The sequence below is a fragment of the Capricornis sumatraensis genome, chromosome X (genome assembly GCF_032405125.1).
Source record: "Capricornis sumatraensis isolate serow.1 chromosome X, serow.2, whole genome shotgun sequence".
Lineage (NCBI taxonomy): Eukaryota > Metazoa > Chordata > Mammalia > Artiodactyla > Bovidae > Capricornis > Capricornis sumatraensis.
This window is the reverse complement of record NC_091092.1, coordinates 66,602,287-66,629,218: the sequence shown is the minus strand read 5'-3', so window position 1 is coordinate 66,629,218 and position 26,932 is coordinate 66,602,287. Positions and strand designations below refer to the sequence as shown.

At 34.2% G+C, this 26,932-nt stretch overlaps 1 protein-coding gene across 2 annotated transcripts; it reads left to right on the top strand.

Annotated features, from left to right (window-relative positions):
- Positions 1-145: 145 nt before the first annotated feature.
- ZNF711 (zinc finger protein 711) lies at positions 146-26,633 on the top strand. Of its 2 annotated transcripts, XM_068962075.1 has the most exons (10): positions 146-182; positions 1,898-2,025; positions 3,495-3,599; positions 9,478-10,020; positions 15,876-16,031; positions 16,892-17,029; positions 19,029-19,163; positions 22,952-22,999; positions 24,329-24,472; positions 25,041-26,633. In XM_068962075.1, the coding sequence occupies exons 3-10, from the start codon at positions 3,521-3,523 to the stop codon at positions 26,216-26,218; spliced, it is 2,421 nt and encodes an 806-aa protein (XP_068818176.1). In that variant the 5' UTR covers positions 146-182; positions 1,898-2,025; positions 3,495-3,520; the 3' UTR covers positions 26,219-26,633. The 2 variants fall into 2 exon arrangements, with proteins under 2 accessions (XP_068818176.1, XP_068818177.1); XM_068962076.1 differs by lacking the exon at positions 19,029-19,163.
- The last annotated feature ends 299 nt before the right edge of the window (positions 26,634-26,932 follow it).

Genomic DNA, 26,932 nt, shown 5'->3' with positions numbered 1-26,932 from the left:
ATAAAAGAGGACTAGGCGGCGCGCCTCCCAGACGCAGAGTAGCTTGTGATTGGCTCGAGCTGCGGAACCTCGGAAACCCGAATGTGAGGAGCTCGCTGATCCACAGCTGCTGCCGCCCCCCCCCCCCCCCCCCGCAGAAAACCGGAGCGCGGTCAAAATCCAACTGGCGGCAGCCGCGGCAGGTAAGGAGACTCCTGAGAGAGTACAGGGACTTGAGTCGGCTGCTCTCAGTGTCGCTCGGTTGAGTTGAGGAGAGGCTCACACCCAGAGCGTAGTGTAGGGCGACAGGAACAATGGAAGTGGCGTCTAGTCCCTAAGCGTTCCCTCCCCTCGGGCAGACAGTGTTTCTCCTCAGCAGCGGGTGGCTGGGGGAATTGAGAGAATTACTTCTCTTTCAGCTGCCCTGTTTTTCCCCCAGGCCACAGCCCCCGGGGGCTAGAGCCGTCGTGGAGGCCGTCGGTGGTTTAGGGTGACGGGAAAATGGCGGAAAACAAAACGGTGAAGAATGCGGCGGCCCCCTGGCATTTTCTCTCGGCAACACTACCCCCCCCCCCCATTGCTCTCAGCTGCACTTCCCCCATCTCGCTCCCGCCCCCGTCTCCGCCAGCAGCGGTTGGTAACCTTGGAAAGCTCGAGGGATAACGGCGTTTGCGAGAGGGTGGCACCGAATCTGGCATTTTAGGGGCTAGGGAGCCGTCAGAGCCTACGGTGGGGGTGGAGGCTGTGTGCTGCAACTGTCGCCTTCGCTAAAACACCACCATTTTGGTTCCCTGCCGCCGTCTCCCTTGTAGCGGGGCAAAGGGAGCAGGATGGTGAGGGGTTGGGCAGCACGGCGTGGGTAGTATCGGTGGCGACTGCTGCACCAAGTGAGGGAGGAGGGGAAAGGGTATTCTTGTCTCTTCGCTTTCTGCCTTTCCACTGCGAAGGTTCTCATTTGGTTGAAGATCCAGGGAGATGGGTAATGTATGGGAGGGCACGTGTGTGCGTTCTGTTCAGAATGATTGAAACTTGGCATGGTCGTGGGAAAGGGAGACTGATGCGGGAAGAGGGTTGCGTCCAAAGCTGCAATACTGCTAGTTGCCAGGGCTCCTTTGTCTCCTATCTCTGCTTATACTACTTTCACATTGTCTTTTTCTGCCGCCTTAGTATTTTTCTACTGTCCCTCACCCTATTTACATCATCTAGAAGCTAGGCCCTGAAGAATCTGTTTAGAGGAGACGAATGAGAGTAAAATGTGTGTGTGTTGGGGGGGGTTGTTTTTTATTTTTGTCTTGCTTTGATTTTTGTTTTGTGATTTCTGCTCCACATAAACTGAGGGAAAGATGTTTTCTTGAAGAGTATTTGGTGGTTACTTCCATTCAATAAGGATGTGAAATATACTCTTCAGAATACTGAGAAGCCTAGCTATATTGGCTACTGAATCCTTAACACACTGCTGTTCTCATATTGATCTTATTGAAACTTTCTATATGGGGAAAAAAAGGTGCTTCAGTTTATTTGATATTCTTACAGTGTGATAATTCCTGTAAGAGTTGCGCTATGTGTTAAAATTTTTACACTTCATTGAGCACTAGTGCAGATTTTTTTCCTATGGATTTGGCAAGAATAAAGCTTGCCCTCGGTTGGTTCTCTTTTACTTTCCAAAATAAAATGTTGTTAGTGATTTTTTAAATATGCTTTAGGAAAGATTTTAGTTTAATCAGATGGTCGGATTCTAAGTGAAGTAACGTTGTGGGTAGTTATTTCTGTTGGAATCCCTTTGGTTGCTTTTTAGGTTAACAGTTTTGAGCTAATCTCATCCTGTACATTAAAGTGTAAAGAAAAATTCTTAAGTTGTGTCAGAGATTTGGTTTAAAATGTTTTAAGATATCTAATTGTGAATGTATTTTTACAATAGGTAAAAAGAACGTTCTTCCAAAGAAAATAACGTAGTTCAGAAGGAAAAATAACAAAAACAAAATGCTGCAGATTTTATTTTACAATATGTAAGAAAATCTACAGTTTCTTCAGGATACTCATATTAAGGTGATTTACAAATTACTTCATGTTTTATTTAACAATTAAGCAAAATTAACTGTTTAAAACATTTTAAAGACATTTGTAATTGTTCTGTTGGTTATGTGATAAAGCAGTTATTCTAATTAAATTTGAAATAGTACACTGTTTTAAATGTTTGAAATAAGTCATTATGGTATTTTAATTTATCTCTCTGAAGACCCAGGTAGTTTGTGAACTCTCTTGACTTCATTTTGAAGGCAGAAAACAATGTGGTGTTTAAAAAAGATAACAAAAATACAGCTCAGAATGTGCTCACACATAAAGTAATTTTGTTTGAATCATTGTAATATACAGAGATGTCACCTACTGCTGTAGGATTTTGAGATACATGACTCAAATGTTGATAAAGATCACTCTGTGAGACTTTCCTGCCTTCTGTACACCTATAGAACTTTGAGGCAAGGAAAAAAAATCTTAGTGGAGCTGTACTTAAGAATAGATTAAGCCAAATCTATTAAACATTTCTAACTAAAAATGAGGAAATGTTCTATAAAATTGACAGATTTTTTGGTTGATTTGCTTAGAAGCTTGTATCTGAGAGTAAAGTATACATATAGCTTTAAGAAATAACATTAAGGTACAACCTAATTTTAGGTTCCATATTATTTGGTGATCTTAAATATAGTATAAGTCATTTGAAATGAAATAGGTTGAGCCCTTGCTTCCAAAACTAGCATGAGGCTAGCATGGCTTTATTAATTATTAATGAAAAAATTTACAAGTTACAGTTACAAGTAAAAGCTATTCTGAAAGAACCAATTTGCTAAATGTTTGTATGTGATTGATCTTATCTCTACTACATTTAGGAAGCAGTCATGTTTCATGAGCCCTCAAAACTGTGAGCCAAGAGATTGTAGTAGAGTAAGGCAAGAAGTCCTTACTGGCTCAAAGAACTCCAGGGAAACTGGGATAGAACATTTTTCATTATAAGTAGAACCCCGGGAGCCAGAGGTGAAACACAAGTTTATCTGCAGAGCTACGCTGCAGAGCTGAGCTGGGTCTGGAAGAAATGGATGAGAGCCACTGGATGAAATTCACTAATACTAGACACCTGAGTCCTCTAGTAATGTATAAATACCCCAACTATTGTCTGTTGTCATCTTGTTCCTTTTCTTCCTATTTAATAACCTATATTTTAACTGGAACCTCAATACTACAATTTTGTTCTTTTGCTTGCGTCTATCACTTCCCTGTGGCTCATCACCCTTTGTGCTTCTTCTCCATTATCTTTGGTTTACTTCCACTGACCCTTCTTTTATTTATGGTTGTCACATAAAGCATAAAACAAGGTTTCTTTTGTTTGTTTGCTTTGTTTTCCTTTGTAATGAGATTTGCACACCTGGTTGAGAGGCACATTTTCAATTGCATTTTTCTCAAAACAATTGACTTTGACCTAAATGCATTTAAACTATTTTAAAAAAACACTTCTTTTACAGAGATTTGTGAATGAACTTTACTAAGTATGGATCCAGGTGGTGGAAGTCTTGGATTGCACACATCAGACTCTAGAATGGCCCATACCATGATTATGCAGGATTTTGGTAAAGCATTTTCTTTGTTGTATTTTTTTCTTTGTAACTAAATATCAAAACTCTATTGGGGAAGGGGATAATTACAATGAAAAATTGTTCCTTTACCAGGAAAATACATTTGTAGGGCTTATTTAAGTAAATCTATGTGTCAGTAGTCTAGTTAAAATCATTCTTATAATTTTTTGGGTAGATTGAAGTAAGGAAACTTGGAATATAGTGGTAATACATCATTGGAAATGAAAAACAATTTATATAAATACAGCAGTTCTCATGTTAGAAAATGTTAAAATATAAAATACATTTTAAGTTGCATTGTTAATAAAGCTGGAAATGGAAGTACTTTCATCATTTCAAAGAAGTTAGCTGCTTATATAGTGATAGAGGAATATCTTGCACTAGGTGATTAATTATATTCTGATGCCATATACTTAGAAAGTTCTCATTGATAGCATTACCTTTTTCTTTTCTTGGAAAAAAAAAAAAAAAAAACCCTGTTTTTTTGTGACCAGATTTTTCAGCGGCCTCTTAACAGTAGTCATTTTGATGAAAATGATAAGGTACCCTTAACAGCAAATAATCTGAATTTGGGCAAAGTCAGTCTGAATGATAGAAGAGAGAGGTATCTGAAGTATAAGTGGCAGTGATAGGGTGGTAAGAATTACAGAAAAGATCAAAGTGAGAGTAGAAGAGACAAATGGTAAATTGGGATAAAAAGTAAATAGAAACATGAGATATTGTGGAATGTTAAAGATATAATTAGAAATGGGAGACTACAAAGAGTGATACTTTGCTCAATTAAGAAAAGGCTATACTATTTTTAGATAATATGGTTGAATATGTTATTTTGTCTCATGTTGTAAAGCCCACTGTAATGAGACTCAGAACTAGATTCTAGTCTTGGCAGTCCTATTAATTATCTATGTAAACTTAGGCAAATTACTTAATTCACTTTTATGAGTGGGTTGGGCTAGATAACATTTAATGTCCTCTCCAGATTTAATGTGGTGGTAGTTGTAGTTAATTGACGATACAAAAAGGAATCATGGATTTACTCTGCTTAAAGAATTAGAAGTGAGTTGTTTGACTATAGATGACCTAGAAGTGATTTTAGGTGGAAAAAGTATGGGAATGAACTCTAGAAGAAGGCAAAAGCCTGAGGTGTAAGAAATTTTAAAAAGAATTTTGTGAATTCCTTGCAAGAGATAAGTTTTTCAAATTGTGGAACACTTGAAATTCAGTATAATAAGTTTATAATAATTTTCAGTATAATAAGCTTAACTTTTTACCTTTTAAAAATAAGGTAGTTTTTAATCTTTTTGTTTTGGGGTATAGCCGATTAACAGTATTGTGATAGTTTCAGGTGAACAGCAAAGAGAATCAGCCATACATATACATGTTTCCATTCTCCGCCAAACTCCCCTCCCATCCAGGCTGCCAAATGGGCAGAGTTCCATGTGCTTTACAGTAGGTCCTTGTTGGTTATCCATTTTAAATGCAGCAGTGTGTACATGTCTATTCCAAACTCCCCAACTATGCCTTGCCTCCATCCTTCCCCCTGCCCCAGCAGCCATAAGTTCATTCTCTTAAGTGTGTGAGTCTCTATGAATGAAGTCAGACAGAGAAGGAGAAATATTATATGACATCTTTTATATCTGGAATCTGAAAATAAATGATGCAAAATAAGATTTTTTTATGGAAGAAATACAGTATTTTGTCCGTTTTATACAAAATCTTACTTACCCTGTGGCATCTGATAAAGTGCCAGAAAGCCCTCCCATCCCCACTCCTGAAGAAGTTGCCTATTAGCAAGCAAAGCTTGATTCCTTTCAAAGATTGAAAAAATGTCTGGTGCTGGTAAATTTTTAATTGGTGTTCCTCTTAGCTTTCTTTCCATTGTTCCATCAATTAATTGAGGCTTAATTAATCCCTTATATCTAATACTAAGGTTTCCAAATTCTAAAATTTGATTAGAAATTAGGTACGTTCTCTTTAAATTTTTGCTAGCTTAAAAACTTAGATATCTACACACCTAAAATTAATGATACTTGTGAAACATGAGTGTAGCATACATAGAGCTAGCTAAGTAAACACACTGTGTGGTATAGGATCTCTAAATTTTCTCCATTTTTGGTTGGTATGAAATGGCTACTATATTAAGAGTCTGAACTGTTCATTTAATTCAGAAATTTATTGGACCAGTTTCTTTTCAAGGATACTTTAAATTTTACAATAGTATGCTTTATGTGATAACTTGTGCATGTCTCAGTATAATAGTTGTCCTTGGAATCTGTGCTGTTGAATCTAATTGTTTAGGATTTTATTGCTAAAAAAAGTCCATACTGCTTTGGGCATGAGTGTGCATGTGTATTCAGTTGCTAAGTTGTGTCCAACTCTGTGACCTCATGGACTGTAGACCACCAGGCTCCTCTGTCCATGGGACTTACCAGGCAAGAATACCAGAGTAGGTTGCCCTTTCCTTCTTGAGGGAATCTTCCCAACCCAGGGATCAAATGTGGATTCATTACTACTGAGCCACCCAGGAAGCCCGTATTGCTTTGAGACTTAGTAGCAAAATAGCGGTATATGGTGGCCCAAGACAAACCCCCCAAATACTAAATATTATGCTTTCTGGTGAAATTCAGCTATTCACATTTAATTTAAGCAACTTTAGTAACAAGGGAAATGCTTGGAATAATGACTTGTCTCTTACTGTTATCTGGTCATCTAATTGATTTCACACTTTTAAAAGATTTTTTTTTTCATATTGTTTATAGTTTGCTACCTAGTGAGATAAAATGTTAATGCCTTTTAATGCTGCTTACTAAATGCCTTGAATTTTAAATAAGTCACTCTATGGTAGGTCTTTTTATTCTTTCTCTTTAATCTATTCCTTTAGTAGTGACTCACTTGATTAGCCCTATAAATTTCTTAAAAATCAGTCTCTAGAGTAAGTAATTTCTGTTCTCATTTAGGCAAGTTAAAAAAGCCAGTCTAGAGTAAAAAAAAAATGCATTCAGTTCCCAGCTTGAACCTTGGGCAAATTTATTTAATCTCTCTAAACCGTCGTTTGTTTATGTTTAAAGTGGAGATAATAATACTCGCTTATTTCGAAGTTCTGGGGCTTAAATGAGATATTATATGTAAAATACTAGGTTGCTTGGTGCATAGTATTCAATAATAAATATAGCTAGTGTGTAGCTAAAATAAATAACTTTGTCTAGAAATTCAGTAGAATTTCAAATGAGTTGATAAGAGGAAAGAGCAAAATTTAATGAAAAGCATTTTGGATCATGGTCTTAGTTTCTGTCAGTACCCTGTGGGAACTCATCAATTCTTGGTCTAAGATTCTTAAATTATTTAGTTCAGGGTAAACAAGCATGTTTGTATTTTTTTGGTTTAGATCTGATTTATTTTGACATGTGAGTTCCTGCTAGGTAAACTGAAAAGCACTTATTCCATCTTATTAGAATCCTCCCAAACAGGTTAATCTGAACCCAAGCCAGCACTAGCATTATTCTGTCCTTCCATCCTTCTTTAGTGTCTACCTTTAGGAAACAAACTATCTTCTAGCTGTGTTCTTAAATAAATGGAATTTCCCACACTTTAAGTCTAATTTATGAAAAAATTTTATACTGTATTAATGTTGTTATTCATATACATAGAATTTCAGTACTGTGAATTTTATAGGCTTAGCATTTAATTTTTCCTCGCTAAAAATCACATTTTCAGTCTGGTTGAATACTAAATTTGAACCCTCACCATCTCCCTGTCTACAAAAATGACCAGTGGAATAAAAAGTGAGTAGAAAGTTCTCATTGTATACACACTCCTTTTGTCTACTGATTTTCAAGGCTGAGGCTGTGTCCTTTGGGTAATGTGGTTTCGGTGAGAATTTTAGAATAGTGAGAAAACTTCAGAAGGGTTGAAAGGTAACTTTCCCTTCTCACCTTATTTTTTAGTGTGTTTACTGGTCTCCATCCTAATTTACCAGCAAACTTCCTTAATGAATTGGTTAATAATAGTGAACCATGTAACAAATTGCACTCTTTCAGATTATTACTGTATAGAAAGTGATCATTATGTAGAAAAGGCTTTGTACTGGATTCATGGAGTAATTTTCTTATAACTTGGTACATAAACTCTATTAATTTGTTTACTGCATCACTTCAGAGAGGCAGAATGTAACAGAATTACTCATGAAGGAGTTTTACAGTCTTACAATATTTACAAGAGGGTAGGAGTTGGTGTTTACCATGCTGCTCAAGATAAATGTTATTTAAAGCTTTATTCTTACAATTTACTAGTTTAGAATTTAATACAATTCAGAGTCTATATGTGTGTTTTTTTTTAATAAACCAAATCTTTATCTAAAATGACTTGTTTTCTTCTCCCCAAATCAGATGTTAAAAGATGCTTTACATTTTTGAATATAGTAATTCTTTTTTTTTTTTTCAAATTCACATTTATTTATTTAGCTGTGCTTGGTTTTTGTTATGGCACTCAGATCTCCTTAGATCTTATAGTTGTAGCATATGGGATCTAGTTCCCTGACCGGGGATCGAACCTGGGTCCCTTACACTGGGCGCACAAAGTCTTAGCCACTGGGCCACCAGGGAAGTCCCTGAATATAGTAATTCTTATAAAATAAAGAAGTTCAGAGACTTTCATGTTTATAACATGTATTGTCTAATGTATTAAGCTGTAATATTTTATTAACTCAATTTAACATATTGGCAACCTTTCATGGTTTTGTGTCCTTTTTATTTTAACTTTAACTTTTTGAAATGCTAGACTCACAGGAAATAGAAAAAATAGTGTATAGGGTCCCATAAACCCTTTACTCATGTTTCTGCAATGGTGACATCTTAGTACAATATTAAAAACAGGAAATTAACATTGGTGCATTACTATTATCTAGACTACAGACCTCATTCAGTTTTCGCCATTTGTGTGTGTGTGAGTGTATATGGGTCTGTGCAGTTTTGTTCCATATATAGATTTGTATAGACATCACCACAATGAAGATATATAGTGAGCATGTATTTATGATGTCCATCACTGTGTATGTGCTATGCCAAAATAGTCACATACACCCCCATCCTTGGCAACTGCTATCTGTACTCCATCTCTATGCTTTTAGAATTTTGAGAATGTTATATAAATGATTCCAGTTATACATTATGCAGTATATTGTATGTTGTAATTGAATTTTTTCACTCAGCACAATTTTCTGGCAGCTGATTCAGGTTGTTAATGTATCAATAGTTTGTCCTTTTTTATTGCTGAGTAGTATTCCATAGCGAGGATGTGCCAGAGATGGCTTAACCAATCATTTGCATGCTGCAAACATTTGAGTTGTATTTTTCTTTTACTACTAGAAATAATATCTACTATGCATTGTTATGGATATTCATGTATTTTTTGTGTGTGTAAACATATTTTAGTAACTGTGGGAGAAATGCTGCAGAGTGCAATTGTTAGGTTGTATTGGTAAGTACATGTTTTTCGTAAGAAACTGCCAAATGATTTTCGAGTGGCTGCTACATTACATATGAGAGATTCAGTTTCTCTGCATCCTCACCGACCTGTGGTGTTATTTATTTCTTTTTTTTAGCTGTTCAATATCTCACTGTGGCTTTTATGTTTTACTTCAAAATAAAGTATATTATTTTTAAGGTTTTAATTTAGATTTTACTAACATTATTTTCTTTCACTTCCCCCTCAGTTCCTGGTTGGTAGGGGTTTTTACTGCAGTTTAATTATCAGTAGTTCTTTAAAATTCTAATTTTCCCAGGACTATTTCTAATTTAAAAACTATTTTATGTCATCTGATATATAAATACTTTTAATTAATAAGATTACTTTCTTTGGATAATTTGTATTGTAGTTGCTGGAATGACTGGTACTGCGCATATCGATGGAGACCATATTGTTGTTTCAGTTCCTGAGGCTGTATTAGTTTCTGATGTTGTCACAGATGGTGGGATAACTCTTGATCATGGCCTTGCAGCTGAAGTTGTCCATGGGCCTGATATCATCACTGAGACTGATGTAGTAACAGAAGGTGTAATTGTTCCTGAAGCTGTACTTGAGGCTGATGTTGCTATTGAAGAAGATTTAGAGGAAGATGATGGTGATCACATCTTGACGTCTGAGCTAATTACAGAAACTGTTAGAGTACCTGAGCAGGTTTTTGTGGCTGATCTTGTTACTGGTCCTGATGGACACTTGGAACATGTGGTCCAAGATTGTGTTTCAGGAGTTGACTCTCCCACAATGGTTTCAGAGGAGGTTCTTGTAACTAATTCAGATACAGAAACTGTGATTCAAGCAGCTGGTGGTGTTCCTGGTTCTACAGTTACTATTAAAACTGAAGATGATGATGATGATGATGTCAAGAGCACTTCTGAAGACTACTTAATGATATCTTGTAAGTGACATTTAAGTTCCATAATTACTTGGTAGAAATTGGTTTATGTATAACATGAACAGGTTTTCTGGGATGGGGGATCTGTTCAATAAAAGTCATGGGGGTAATCTTTTTGAAAAATAATTTTTTTCAAAGCTGCGTTGTTCAGATGGTTTTTTGAATTTGCTCATGTTTTTAATTTACTCTGAAAATTCATACCTACAATGGAGTAAACTAATGCAATTTACTGATATCTTAGAATAAAAATATGAATTTGGAAGGTTCAAAAAGAATATTAAATGACACAAAATTTTAATAGTGAATATATGTATTTCAAAATGGGTAATTATGCAACCACCGCTTTCTCTTTAATTTGACAAATAGTGGAGTTGTCATTTCAGTTTTGCTTAGGAATTTAAGCATAACATGTTAAGAAATGTATAATTAGTTTTTCTAATTAAATAAGGAAAAGTAAATAATCAACTCAGATTGTATTCTACAGTTCTGCCTGTGTTTATTTTCTGTTGTTTAGGTGTGTGTATAGTCTGTGCAAAATACTTAAAACAAATTTATATCAGACTGACTTTATGATGTTCTTAAGACATTCTACCTGAATGAAGAAGATAGAAGTATCTTGTTCTCATTTCAAGTGGTAGGTTTGCCTGAATAGCAGCAATAATAAAAATGTTATGATAAGTTATTGGTGGAGCTTGAGGAAGAAGTGGATCTATTCCTTATAAAATTTGAAGGCATCATGCTAGAAGGAGTAAAGATTAGATGACAATTTCACTTTTCAAGGGAGGATTTTTGTTCTTTTATTTTTTAAAATAAAAAATGGTTGATTGAGAAGTGAATTAACAGGTAGAATATGTGTATGTGTATGTAAAATGATTGTATGTTATGTATGTGTATCAGTGAACTTAAAACACATTACATTTAATTTGTAATTATGATTCTGAAGTCTGATGTGTTAATTTTTTTCCCTCTATAAGCACTTCAAAGTAAATATTTATATTGTTTTGAAGTGAATAATTTAAGCCACTAAAAGACTGTGCAAATATTATTATTCTTTTTCAATTGATGTGGATTACTAAAGGAGCTCCATATTTACATCTTAACCTGACATTTTTTTCTTTTAAAAAGCAAAACTGTGATTATGGTTTTCTAAAACAGTATGGCAAAAGTCGAAAGTCTTTCTGTACCAAAACAAATTCATTATGCCTTTAAAAGGATACTTGTCAAATTAAACTCTTTGGTATTAAAATGGTCTAAAATTTAGACGTTATATGTATTGTGAGTAGTCATATCTCAACATATCTTCTGTGATTTGATCCTGCAAAAGTTCTTTTAAGTTTCTAGAATATTTTAATTTAAAATATTTATCTTGATGTTACCATATGTGTCAAGTGCAAAAGACTTCTGTCCTTCTAGTCTAATAGAATTAGACTGATAAGGAACATTAAGGAACTGATAAGGAACTATAAGGAACATTGTGTTACTCAAATAATACTGGAACTGCTGTGGGGTCATTTCAGGGGAATTCAGACTGGAGATTAATTACCTCCTTAATCATTAGTAAAGAAACGAACAATTTTTAAATAAATACCTTTTAAACTTAAATAATTTTTTATTGTAGAAAATAGGATATGTAAAAATGAAATGTTTTATATAATTTATTTTCTTACCACCCAGATCCTTTTTTGTAATGGTTAGAATATTCAAATTGGGACTAATAACTCTATCTTACCATTTTCATTTATTTTATTTTACTCTAGTTTGATTTAGTTTGTCCTTTGTTTTCTTCATCTCTTAATTTTAATTCATGTTTTTACCTCTTGGGTTTTGTTGACCTTAAATCTTCAGAAGTTCAAGAATAAATTGCCTTGAGAGCCTGCAATGTTAATTTTAAAAGTTCTCTGGTTTTTTCCCAAGACATCTTCAACTACTCTAAGAGATAAAATTGAGAACTTAAAACAGACTTTTATCTTATTCCTGAATCCCTATAAGGAAATCTCATCAGCAGTTGGGTTTTAGTGGTAGGGAGTTTGTCTTCTCTCAGTCACTGAGGTACATCTTAAGTTTTTTCCACTTTCAGACCAAATGTCACAATTTCTTTATCTTAACAGATAGCTATTCCACTTGTGCTAAGTAACTTGGAAATTAATATAGGATAGCTATCTGTCTAAAGTTGTCCCAGGTGTTCTTTTCTTTAAAAATACCTAACACCCATAAGACACTTGTGGGTGATGATTTCCTTTATGAAAAACTTCATTGGAGAAAGGAGAGTCCTTTAAATAATCAACCAATATAATGCATTCAATGTTGTTTTTTACCTATAAAATCAGTTTTTATTTCTTTCAGGAAAATAGTTTTGTGTAAAGAAAAATATATTGGTAGGGTCATTATGGGAGATATCATGAAACCTCACCAATTTCAGGGATAAAAGGAAAGAGTTAACACCTTTGTATTTTTTAATATAACAACTTTATTGAGATATTCACATGCCATACAATTCTCTCATTTAAGGTGTTCATCAGTGATTTTTCATATATTCACAGAATTGTATCACCATAATCAATTTTAGATTTTTTTCTTACCCCCCAAATTTTTTCATGCCTTTGAGCAGACACTCCCCTAGTCCACTCACCCTTCAGGCAACCACTAATCCAGTTTCTGTCTCTATAGATTTGCTGTTTTCAACATTTTATGTAAATGTAATGGTATAATATATGGCCTTTTGTGCGTGAATTCTTTTACTTAGTATAATGCTTTCAAGGATCATCCATGTTGTAGCATGTGTCAGTCCTTCATTTCTATATATTGATGAATATATCCATATATTTCATTATATGGATATATATTTTATCAGTTCATTGGTTAATAGACATTTGGGTTGTTTCCACTTTTGTGCTGTTGTGAGTAATGCTGCCCTGAACATTCATGGATAAGATTTTGTGCATATAGATTTTAGATCTCTTGGGTATATACACATAGAAGTAGAACACCTTTGTGATTTAAATAGTATTCATTTTTGTTTGTTTCATCATTGTGTAATGAAGTGAAATCACTCAGTTGTGTCCGACTCTTTGCGACCCCATGGACTGTAGCCTACCAGGCTCCTCAGTCCATGGGATTTTCCAGGCAAGAGTACTGGAGTGGGTTGCCATTGCCTTCTGGATCCATTATACATTGCCTCATCCCATCCCTGTGGTACAGCAGTATATAGTTGACCCTTGAACAACACAGCTTTGAACTGTGTGGATCCACTAATACAAGGATTCCTTTCAATAAATATCTACTATAGTATTACATAATTTGAGGTTGATTGAGTCTGCAAATGCAGAACTACAGATATGGAGGGCCAACTCTAAAGGTATATATAATTTTCGACTGTGTATAGACTCAGTGCCCCTAAGCCCTGCATTGTTCAAGAGTCAGCTGTACTTTATACTAATAATATCATATTCACCATATTAGTTTTTTGATAGATGTAACAAGAAGGGGATACAGTAGAAAGCCTACTTAGTTTTTTAAAGGAATATTGTACATTTTACTAAAATGAAATTTTAATCAAATTGTACCAGTTGTCTATAGAAGAATGTTGAATGATACCACATTTTGTGGGGGCTGGTAAATAATCCACCTTACTATTTTAATGTTATACTTAGCACCAGTAGAATTCTGTGTTGTATATAATATTACCCACTTATTACTAGCTGGGATGACATGTAGATTGAGAAACAACACTGTGGGACTTGAATGTTGTAAACCTTATAACAAACAAAAAGGTTAAGCTTGAATTTTAGGTATTTTGAGTATTATCTGCATTAAGAAAAGACTTAGAATCTATCTCTAAAGCCTGTTGATTGCCTGTTAAGTCTTTGTTAACTTTGTACTTTCTATAATGAAGAATATAGAATAAATCTTGGAAGTTGGTAATTTATCTCTAAAACTAAAACTGTACACTAACATATCTAATAACTTTATCATCTTCTATGAACATAAAATACAGAACAAGTTTACTCAGTACATTTCAAAATTGTTCATTCTGAGAAATCTAAGTACAAAATAAGGTACACATTAAACTGTGGACATTAAGGAAAGGTATGAATGGAATCAGAATAGCAACAGTAATTTCAATACTTAAAGTGAAATTCTGTTGAGAAGTGACCAAACAAATGTCTTATTTCATTTCATGAGCTTTAATTCTGTGAATTACAGTTTGAATTCAGTTGATCGTAGGAGGAACTGTGGTCACTTTAAACCACTAAAGTGTATAAAATAGTATTTATCATATGAGACTATCTTTTTCATTAATTTACTGTAAATTATTCCAACCTAAGAAATTCATATTTTGGACACTTTTAAAATTTTTAGTATTCTATGTCTTTATTTCTAAGAATGAGAAAGTACTTTTTTTCTGAAGACATTACTTGACTCTTGTAATGTTTTTAAAGATCTCATTGTTTTATTCAACATATTTTAAAAGAGAGATTGTTAAACTAATAATATTGGATTCTTCATCTTTTTTCTTTCATTTTAACCTGCCCCATTGTCAAAAATCTGTTTACCAAAAAAGTGGGAATAGAATTAGGGTCTATGATAAAATGAAAAAAATTTTTTCTATTTATTTTGATAATGTAGGTGCTCTCTTTCATAGACAGTAAACTATCTGAACTCTTAAATATTGTGGAATCATTTATATTTAGTCACAAAGTTGAAGTAGCTTTGCATTGTAGGAAGAATTTCTGAAGTGTGTTGTTTTTCACCATTGTGAAAGACCAAAAGAATAGTTTTGAATTTGTGCATATCGAATTTGAAACTGAGATAAAGGCTAGACTTTGACCCATGTAGATCTTAACTGAAATACATATATTTAAGAGTACTGAGTTAAAAACTTTTAAATGTCACTGTTTTCAGTAGTTCTGGAATTGATTAGATGTAGTCAAGACTTCATGATTTTTTATTTCATATGTGATACTATGATATATATAATAGGGAGGAGCAGATTCTCAACTTAGATTACATTTCAGTTTTTATAGGGACAGAAAAAGCATTGAAATAAAAAAAATGGTAGGCATATGATGTTAATATTTTGGGGAATATATTGTTTAATATTTATGTCCAAAGAATAAATTCTATGAATATAATATATTCATTGCATTGTTTGTGCACAATATTTACTTGAAACTAAACACTATTCTTAAAAAATCAAAAATTTTAAGTATACTTTAAGTGTAAGTAATTATTGTTGCTTTTATGATGATTTTGAAGCAAAGCATACAACAGTTAAGTCTAGAAGAATACACAGTTTCTGATTTGAAGTTGTCTTCCATTGGCTCAACAGGAGTATTTACTAAGTATTTACTAAGGTTTTATTTTTATGATTTCTAAAAAGCCCTTTTTATAAGATAATTCAGGTGTTTTCTCTTTTTTAGATACAAGATTTCTTATGCTAATTGGTTTAGACAGGCTGCTACTTAATTTGGAAACTTGTTTATGTCAGCTTATTTTATGAGTACTATATATTTTATGTTCTAATTTTTGTTATTAATTTTGCTGTTAGGATTTAGCTTAAAATGTTGAACATGATGGAAGATTATTTAATTTTTTCACAAACCATTTTAATTAAAGCTGAAATATAAGTATTATCTGTGACTAGATTTTTATACAATTATGATCACCTAGTCTATCTGTCTTGAATTCTTTTTTCATGAACTATACCACTTTTAATGGTTGCATAATAGGTTATTAATTGAATACAGTGGGTAAGTTGTTAACACATTATTTCACATTGCACTAATATTAATGCTTAACACCTACTAAATGTCACTGGTACTTTTTGGCTGAAAAAGTTTCCTCTTTATATTTTACAGTAGATGATGTTGGGGAAAAATTAGAGCATATGGGGAACACACCATTAAAAATCAGCAGTGATGGTTCACAAGAAGATGTTAAAGAAGATGGATTTGGTTCAGAAGTAATAAAAGTGTATATATTTAAAGCCGAGGCTGAAGATGATGTTGAAATAGGTATAAATACTAAGTTTATTGCTATAATGGTTAGGAATTAGAACTTATCTTTTCTGGAAACCATTCTAATACTGCCTTCAAAGTGCAACTTTTTAATAGGTTTCTTTAGGGATAGAATATTTTAAAATTATATATACATATGTAATATATATATAATTGTATATAAATATGGTACAGAACAAGTCATTCTTAGATTCTTTCAAACGCGTAGAAGATTCCAGTTGAGATTTCAAACATGAGTGGAGGGAGTTTGGTTTAGAATAGGAAATTGTGAGTATTTAAGGGTAGTCTAGAGGCAGGCTGCTTGGATTTTAATCCTAGTTCTACCATTTAAGTGGCCTTTGGTGAATTACTTAACCTTCTTCTACATCAGTTTCCTCATCCATAAAATGGTCATAATGGTAGTAACTACCTTATAATACTATCACAAGGATTAAATGGATAAATACATGTAAAAGACAAAGTGCTTTGCACATATGTTGTTATTTCTTAGTAATGACTGATAATTTAAAGTGAAATTTATATGATAATTCTCTTGACACTTAAAATATATGGGGTGAGTATTTTTCTAAAGGAAAATATTTTAATATATCTTCCTTATTATGATATAAAGTGTGCTCAGTCATGTCTGACTCTTTGTGACCCCAGGGGCTATAGCCCACCAGGCTCCTCTGTCCATGGGATTTTCTAGGCTAGAATACTTGAGTAGGTTGCCATTTCCTTCTCTAGGGGATCTTCCAAATCCAGGGATCGAGCCTGGGTCTCCTGCATTGGCAGGCAGATTCTTTACCACTAGAGCCACCTGGGAGGAAATTATTCTATGATGCTTACTGATTTTGATTCATGTTTTAACTTTTAAGGTGGAACAGAAATTGTCACAGAGAGTGAGTACACCAATGGACATTCTGTAGCTGGAGTGCTTGACCAGAGCCGAATGCAGCGGGAGAAGATGGTTTACATGGCAGTTAAAGATTCTTCTCAAGAAGAAGATGATATCAGTAAGAAAAAAATGGCACTATAGTGACTCATCCATAGACATCATGCATTCTTTTCTAAAAAAAGTAATCTCAGATTTAAGCACTACATAGTAGCAAATATCAATAAAATAAGTCTGACCGTTTGCTATAATTAAGAAGGAAGGGTCCTTTTGACTATTCACGAATACGTGTATTGTTCAAGTGAGCAAACATATTGTGTCTCAGATACTTGGGATACAGAGATCAGCAACATATGGTTCCTGACGTTACTAGAGGTCACAAATACGTAGGTAATTACTGAGAATCTACTTTGTGTGTGTATTGCATATGTTGCATATATTATCTCATTTAATTCTTATAACTCATTTCTGAGTTAGGTGGTATCATCCCTGTTTAATGGAAGCAGAAAATGCTCAAGGAAGTTAAGCAATTGCCCATGGTCATCTAATATTAAATGAGGAACATAGGATTTGAATTCATGTCTGCCTAACTCTGCTGCCGGTGTTCTTTGCACATGGCAGTGAGCACTGTTGACCTCTTTCTGAGTTTAGCAGTGGAAGGGCTAACTGGGTGTCTCCTTCTGCTACTGAGGCATTGGCTGAGTAAGTATTCTTCCAAGTCAAGCCACCAGGATTTTTACTTATTATGCTGTTGATGATCTCCAAGTAGTTGCTGCTTAAGGTTTCTTGGAGCTGAGTACCACACAGGGTGAAAAAAGCTCCTGACATTTGCTTTCCTGCCATAGTACACATTTCCTTAAGAAGACATTTTACTTTCTTCCTACTTTCTCCTCACCTCAGTATAGGAATGCAGCCCTTCCCTAAGGCTTTTTCTGTCTTCTTGCCATGCTGAAACAAAAACTATTTTGATTTACCCTAGAAAAGAAAAAGCCTCCCCTTGACTGCATTACCTTGACAATACTTAGCTTTACCTATACTGCACTATGATCCCCACTCCTCAAATTCCCTTCCCCAGAATTCATGGGGAGCTGAATTCCAATCCCAAACATGAATAATATACCACAGCTGAAAATGTCAAAAACAAATGAGTCTAGAGGACTTTATTAGAAAAAGAATTTCTACTTGATCTCTAAATTCTTTACTTTTTTACTCATTGGTCAGTAAGAAGGGGCACAATGGAAGATGGGAGATTGAAGCTTAGGTTAGCTGATGCCAGAATTCCATGGGGATGTACAAAATTTAGACCAGTGTCTCTTTCTGGTTAATTGAAAGAAAGGAAACCTAGGAGAGGGATACTTTTGTCCCATATTTTTTCCACATTTTTCAAATGAGTAGAAAATACCACTGTGTAAATTAAAGGAAAAGCATAAATTCAAGCCAGTTTTCTGTTTAACAGATTAAATCTAAGTGGATTATTTCACATAAAATAAACTTATTGACCCTCTAGGTTTAAATTCTTTTATACTAACGATATTTTTTAAAGTGTCTAACTTAATGTTTTTGTCTTCAGTAAGGTCTCTGAAAATCCTGCATCTTAATTGGTGTCCACATAGCTTTGAGCACCAGCATTTTATATTATAACCATGTATATATATGGTTTTACTTGCTTTAATTTTTAATTCTTTAGTTACTAGTATTTTTGACAATTTTTTCATTGCATGTACAGCACTGCATTTAAGTTACAATATGTAGGATAGCATGGACCGCTTTCTCATAATTGATTCTATGGGAAATGCTTCTGAGTTCCAAAGAATTATCATCCAGAATTATGGAATACAATTCTTCTTATAAATTTGTAATGCCCAATGGACTGTAAAATCAGTCAGTATATTTTAAGCACACGTTTTATATAAATTGAAAGTCATTTTCATAGGATTAGGTTCTAAGAGGAGGATAAGAATTTTGATGAATTATTGTCTCCTGGTGGCACTAGCCTCCCAAATGCCTAATATAATTTTTAAATTTACCAAATTGAAATCTTGAAAAAGAATCATTTGGAAATTTTTACCCATTTAGTAAATATTTGGGGTTATAAGCAAGCAGTTATTTCTAAAATTTAGGTTGTGCTGAAATAGCAGATGAAGTATACATGGAAGTCATTGTAGGGGAAGAGGAAGGAACTTTCCCTGAGACTCAACTTGAGGACTTTGATGTTAATAAAACAATTGTCCCTATTGTCTGGGCTGCGGTATATGGTCGGACACTGTCATCTTTTTAACCTAATAAGTACATAACATATATTTCATCAGCCTTTAGGTCATTAAATATGCTATGCTAATGCCCACCATGAGTTGGCTAATACTATGTTTTGCTGTGGACTGATTCATTTCAAGTTACTTACATGATTTTTATACCACATATCTTGTGTTATTTAAAATGAACTTTGCTTAATGCATTTTTTTCAGTAGGGTTTATTTTATATCCTACCTGTATAAGTGAGCAGCTTGAAAGTTTAATTTTTCTTAAAATAGAAATGTCCTTTGAAAATTGGTCCTTCCTCTTTTGTACTAACACCATAAAAATAAGATATCGGGGTTTGAAAAGGAACAGAAATTCAGGTGTGCTCTTCTAGGAAGTATATGATGAAAGGTAAATTAATCAAGTTATTTTTTCCCTTTCTATTTGATCTCATTTCTACTTAATTTTCAGGATGATCCAGATATATTTTTTATTTTGAAAAATTTTGTTGTTCAAATGTGTTAATTTATCTTGATTTTTGTCAAAGTTTCATTCATTCAGCAGTCATTTGTTCAGCATCTTCAATTTTGAGGGTATTCTGCAGAAATATCTACTCTTTTTTTTAATTAAAAAATATAATTTAATTATAAACCATGGAGTCTTGTTTTCATTTGCATAGTAAGAACAGCTCCCATTTCCAATCTTTTAATTTACTTTTTATTTGGAGGAAAATTGCTATACAATATTGTGTTGGTTTCTGCCATACAACAAAGCAAATCAGTCATAATTATACATATATCACCTCCCCCTTCTCCCTCCCATTCCCCCACCCCACTCCTCTAGGTAATCACAGAGTAACCAGGCTTGGTTCCCTGTGTTATATAGCAATTTCTCACCAGCTATCTCTTTTACACATGGCAGTATATATATGTCGAGGCTACTTTCTCTGTTCATCCCACTCTTTCCTTCTCCCACTGTGTCCACAAGTCCATTTTCTATGTCCGTGTCTCCATTCCTTCTCTGTTAATAGGTTCATCAATACCATTTTTATAGATTCCATATATACGCATGAATATACTGTATTTATTTTTCTCTTTCTGACTTACTTCACTCTGTGTAACAGGCTCTAGGTTCATCCACCTCACTAGAACTGACTCAAATTCATTTCTTTTTAAGGCCGAGTGATATTCCATTGTATATATGTACCACATCTTCTTTATCAATTCATCTGTCGATGGGCATCTAGGTTGCTTCCATGTCCTAGCTATTGTAAATACTGCTGTTGGAAACATTGAGGGTACATGGGTCTTTCTGAACTGTGGGATTGCTGGGTCACATGGTAGTTTTATTCCTAGTTTTTTAAGGAATCTCCATACTGTTCTCCATAGTGGCTGTATCAGCTTACATTCCCACCAACAGTGCAAGAGGGTTCCCTTTTCCCCACATTTCTCCAGCATTTGTTTGTGGATTTTCTGATGATGCCCACTCTGACTGGTGTGAGGTGATACACTTACTGTAGTTTTGATTTGAATTTCTATAATAGTGATGTTGAACATCTTTTCATGTGTTTTTTGGCCATCTATATGTATTCTTTGGAGAAGTATCTGTTTAGATCTTCTGCCCATTTTTTGATTGATCATTTTTCTAGTATTGAGCTATATGTGCTGTTTACACACTTTGGAGAATAATCTTTTGTCAGTTGTTTCATTTAAAATTATTTTCTTTTATTTTGAAGGTTGGCTTTTCATCTTGTTCATTGTTTCATTTGTGGTGCAAGAGCTTTTAAGTTTAATTAGGTCCCATTTGTTTGTTTTTGTCTTTATTTCCATTACTCTTGGAGGTAGATCAAAGAGGATCTTGCTGTGATTTATATTCGAGAGTGTACTTCCTATGTTCCTCTAAGAGCTTTATAGTTTCTTGCCTTACATTTTAAGTCTTTAATCCATTTTGAGTTTATTTTTGTGTGTGGTGTTAGGAAGTATTGTAGTTTCATTCCAAGTAGCTGTCCAATTTTCCCAGTACCACTTATTAAAGAGACTATCCTTTCTCCATTGAATATGCTTGCCTCCTTTGTCAAAGACAAGGTGCTCATAGGTTCATGGGTTTATCTCTGTCTGGACTTGCTATCTTATTCCATTGGTCTATATTTCTGTTTTTGTGCCAGTACTGTACTATCTTGATGACTATAGGTTTGTAGTATAGTCTGAAGTCAGGAAGGTTGATTCCTCCAGGTGTTTTTCTTTTTCAAGGTTGCTTTGACTATTTGGGGTCTTTTGTGCTTCCATGCAAATTGTGAAATTGTTCGTTCTGGTTTTGTGAAAAATATATTGGTAGTTTGATAGGGATTACATTGAATCTGTAGATTACTTTGGGTAATATAATCACTTTCACATTGTATCTCTCCATCTGTTTGTGTCATCTTCGATTCATAGTTTTCTGCATACAGGTCTTTTGCCTCTTTAGGCAGGTCTGTTCCTAAGTATTTTATTCTTTTGTTGTAGTGGTGAATGGGTTTGTTTCATTGATTTCTCCTGATTTTTCATTGCTAGTACATAGGAATACAAGGGATTTTTGTGTATTAATTTTATATCCTGCAACTTTATTATATTCATTGGTTAATTCTAGTATTTTCTGGTTACATCTTTAGGGTTTTCTATATGTAATATCATGTCATCAGCAAGCAGTGAGAGTTTTCCTTCTTTTCCAATCTAGATTCCTTTTATTTCTTTTTTTTTTCTGATTGCTGTGGCTAGGTCGTCCAAAACTATGTTGAATAATAGTGGCAAGAGTAGGCACCCTTGTCTTGTTCCTGGTCTTAGAGGAAATGCTTTCAGTTTTTCACCACTGAGATTAATGTTTGCTGTGAGTTTGTCATGTATGGCCTTTATCATGTTGAGGTATGATCCTTCTTTACTTTCTAGAGAGTTATCATAAATGGGTGATGATTTTTGTGAAAAGCTTTCTCTATATCTACTGAGATGATTATATGATTTTATCTTTCAATTAATAATATATATCACATTGATTTGGGTATATTGAAGAATCCTTGCATCCCTGAGATCAAGCCCACTTGATCGTGGTGTATGATCCTTTTAAAATGTTGTTGGGTTCTGTTTGCTAGAATTTTGTTAAGGATTTTTCCATCTATGTTCATCAGTGACGTGCTTAGTCACTCAGTTGTGTCTGACTCTTTGCAAACCTTTGGATTGTACCTGCCAGGCTTCTCTGCCATGGGAATTCTCAAGGCAAGAATACTGGAGTATGTTGCCATGCCCTCTTCCAGGGGATCTTCCCTACCCAGGGATAGAACCGAGGTCTCCCATATTGCAGGCAGATTCTTTACCATCTAAGGCACCAGGGAAGCCCAAGAACACTGGAGTAGGTAGCCTATCCCTTCTCCAGGGATCTTCCAGCCCAGGAATCAAACCAGGGTCTCCTGCATTGCAGGTGGATTTTTTACCAGCTGAGCTCCCAGGGAAGCCCATCATTAGTGACTGGCCTGTAATTTTCTTTTTTTGTGGTATCTTTGTCTGCTTTTGGTATCAGGGTGATGATGGCCTCATAGAATGTTTACTCAGGTTTTATATAGAAAGTAAGGTTTTCCTATAAGTTAGTTCCAAGGATACTCACAACAGCCCTTACTTTCAGTGTGTGAAATTATCTAATCTATGGGAGTGGAAGAACTCAACAACAAAAAGTTTAATCCAAGGAATGGTGATTGATGTAAGGTTTTGTAGATGCGATCCAATGATAATTGTTATACTCAGTCTATCAGTTTTTAATTTGTTGTTTTTTTTTTTTTAAGGAGATGAAAGAAGAGTTTCTCGAAGGTATGAAGATTGTCAGTCATCAGGTGAGAGAGCATTATATGTGAGATGTAAGTTAAATAGCTGGTTTTGTATACTACTTGGTATATAAAGAGTTATTAGTTTGTGTGTACAGACCCATTAGACTCTTATTTGCCTAGTCATATCTAGTTAGTTGTAAGTTTATTTCTTCAAGGAATTTTATTTAGAGACATAATGTGTGTTATTCTGTGAATGCAGTTCATTTTAGATTTACCTCAGGATTTCCCTTGAGGTCCACTGGTTAAGACTCCATGTGTCCCCTGCAGGGGGTGCAGTTTTGATCCCTGATTGGGGAACTGAGATCCCACATGCCACATGATGTGGCCAAAAAGTAGAAATAAAAAAATTTCTTTTTCAAGATACAAATGTCAGGCCACTTACTGCATGGCCATAAAAGGTTACTATGGAAAAGATTATAAAATATAAATTTTTCTGACATGAAAGTAAAAATTGTCCATGATATCAACCACTTGTTAATGTTCTCCTTGGGATGGAACTATTTTCTTAATTTTTATGCAGCCAGTAGATTATATAGATGTTACATAAAACTCATGTGTCAGCTTAAGTATTTTTTAGTTTTAATATATTTCATATAGTGTTTTTTATTCCATGCTTGATAGTTCTTTTTATTTTCTTACACAGGGAGAATAAAGTATCTATCTTGTTTCTAACCTTAAGAGGTTTTCACTCTCTAAATTTAAATATAGATTTCAGGTGAATTAATGAGAGACATACATATCATAGCATTTAAGCTAAACAATTTCTTGGGCTACGTTTTTAAACTAAATTGCATAACACAAGAGATTGTGAGAACGGATATTAAAGTATTTTGTATACATTGATTCCATTGAAATTTTGGAAAATTACCTGTCACATTTATCTTAACTCTTAAAAAGTCAATCTTACTACTTTTAACATTAAGTAAACCATTTTGAAGCATAAATACAAGAAGTTGTTGTTTGTCACATATTACACAGTTACCATGATTGTATTGGTTATCTGACATGTATAAATTAATTCTTTGCTAAATCTCTTTAATTTCATCAGCCTTCATTGGTGGGAAAGTTGAACTGATGTCAATATTTTGTTCATGGTCATAAAATTCAGTTTATGTTTCATTTACCTGATCAGTTTGTTCCTTTAGGATAAATAAGCTGGATATTTTAGTTAATTTTGTATGGTATCATATTTTTGCATATTCACTTGAGAAATGAATGTACTTTGTGAAATTTAGCACTTCAGTGGCAACCGAATGCTAAGTTTTTTCTAGTAATTTAATCAAAATGAAAAGAGTATAAATATATATAGTTCAATGGTGTATTGATTTTTTTCAGGAAATAATTTAGACTCAACATTAGAAAACAGAAGTAATACAGCAGCACAGTACCTTCAAATCTGTGATAGCATTAACGCAAATAAAGTACTTAAACAAAAAACCAAGAAGAGGAGAAGGGGAGAAATGAGGCAGTGGCAAACAGGTAAAATACTAATACATTGCTTTATGAATACTATAATTACTTGAAATGCAGTAGTATGTTTTGTAACCTGAGAATATAAGTCAGTTGTTTGTAGTGTAGTTAGTCCTACTCTCATATACTTGTGTTTGATCTAAGTAGTTGGGTTTTTTAAAAAATGTTTTACTGTTACTTAGCAAAACTGTGCTTGTTTGCTTTTTACCCAGATGATGTTTTTTAAAAGATAATTTTCAGGTTGTTACAAAGTATATGTGATATAACATTTTGGCAGATGAATGGTCTATAGTAGAGTGCTGCTCATTATATTTTAGTGTGCTCAGTTCATTCGCTCAGTCATGTCTGACTTTGCGACACCATGGACTGCAGCACACCAGGCTTCTCTGTCCATCACTAACTCCTGGAGCTTTACTTTATTATAAATTGGTTTTAATCTACATCTTGTCTTACAGGGTTTTATTCCACTAGTATAGTTCTCACATTGTGAATGTCAGCTAATTTTGCTGCATTTGTTGTAAAACCCTTTTAAAACAGTCTGGCCAAATGTTACAACTTCCTTTTTTTTTTAATCTAGCTGTTATAATAGGCCCTGATGGACAACCCCTGACAGTGTATCCTTGCCATATTTGCACAAAAAAGTTTAAATCCAGAGGATTCTTGAAAAGACACATGAAGAATCATCCTGATCATTTAATGAGAAAAAAATATCAGTGTACAGATTGTGACTTTACAACTAACAAGAAAGTGAGTTTCCATAACCATTTAGAAAGCCATAAGCTTATAAACAAAGTTGACAAAACCCATGAATTTACAGAATACACACGAAGATACAGAGAAGCTAGTCCATTGAGTTCAAATAAACTTATATTAAGAGACAAGGAGCCGAAGATGCACAAGTGCAAATACTGTGACTATGAAACTGCGGAACAAGGACTGTTAAACCGACATTTACTGGCTGTTCACAGCAAGAATTTTCCTCATGTTTGTGTTGAGTGTGGGAAGGGCTTTCGACATCCTTCTGAACTCAAGAAACATATGAGAACCCATACTGGTGAAAAGCCATATCAGTGTCAGTATTGTGTCTTCAGGTGTGCAGATCAATCAAATTTGAAAACTCACATTAAGTCTAAGCATGGTAACAATTTACCATATAAATGTGAGCATTGTCCCCAAGCATTTGGTGATGAGAGAGAACTTCAACGCCATCTGGATTTGTTTCAAGGACATAAGACACACCAGTGTCCTCATTGTGACCATAAGAGCACCAACTCAAGTGACCTTAAGCGGCACATCATATCTGTCCACACTAAGGATTTTCCTCACAAATGTGAGGTCTGTGATAAAGGTTTCCATCGCCCTTCTGAGCTCAAAAAGCATAGTGATATCCATAAGGGTAGGAAGATTCATCAGTGTAGGCACTGTGACTTTAAAACATCAGATCCATTTATTCTTAGTGGTCATATCCTTTCAGTTCATACTAAGGATCAGTCATTGAAGTGTAAAAGGTGCAAAAGAGGGTTCAGACAACAAAATGAGCTCAAAAAGCATATGAAGACTCACACTGGAAGGAAGATTTACCAATGTGAGTATTGTGAATACAGCACCACAGATGCATCTGGCTTTAAACGACATGTGATATCAATACATACAAAAGACTACCCACACAGGTGTGAATTCTGCAAGAAGGGATTCCGACGACCATCAGAAAAAAATCAGCATATTATGAGACACCACAAGGAGGCTCTTATATAGTAAGATTAATATAAAGAAAGAAGCTATTTAGAAAATATGACATGCTACATGGGAAGATAATTTCACAAACTCTTTCACCTGGTTACATAGCTTGATATTAAATTATAAATTTACATTCTTTTTATTAAAGATCTTCAAGTATTTGAATTGAGAGGGGATCTCATAGCCCTTTGAAATTACTTAAAGAATTTAAGGAGCACCATAGAATGGTTGCAGAAAACCTTATTGTCTATTTAATGGTATAAACATAATTCAACCACAGAGGGGAAGAGCAAAGACAACCACTTTATTTGGCTGATCATACTAGAGACAAATCTTTCTGAAAAAAATCATATCTAATTAAGGCCTAACTGCATAAAAGGCCTCACTTTTATGCAGTTTTGTAAATGGGGTGGTAAAATAAAATGCAATCATCCATCAGTCACTTAGTCACTGAATCTTTATATGGTACCTGGAAATTGAATTCCAGAAATGGCAAAAGTTTTGTGTATTCATTGAAAGAAATTTCACTGGAAAACAGGTTAGATTAGTTCAGTACTATTTAGAAGGATTTCAGAGCTACTAAGGTTTTATTACAGGATAGGATGTTTAAAATACAGCATTCTGTACTGAAGTCTAAAGATTCAAGTTCCCCTTTTTTCTGATGTTCAAGTTGATTGATATTCAGTATGGCTTATATGACAAAAGTATATTTGAGTCAAATGTGGCTTTCTA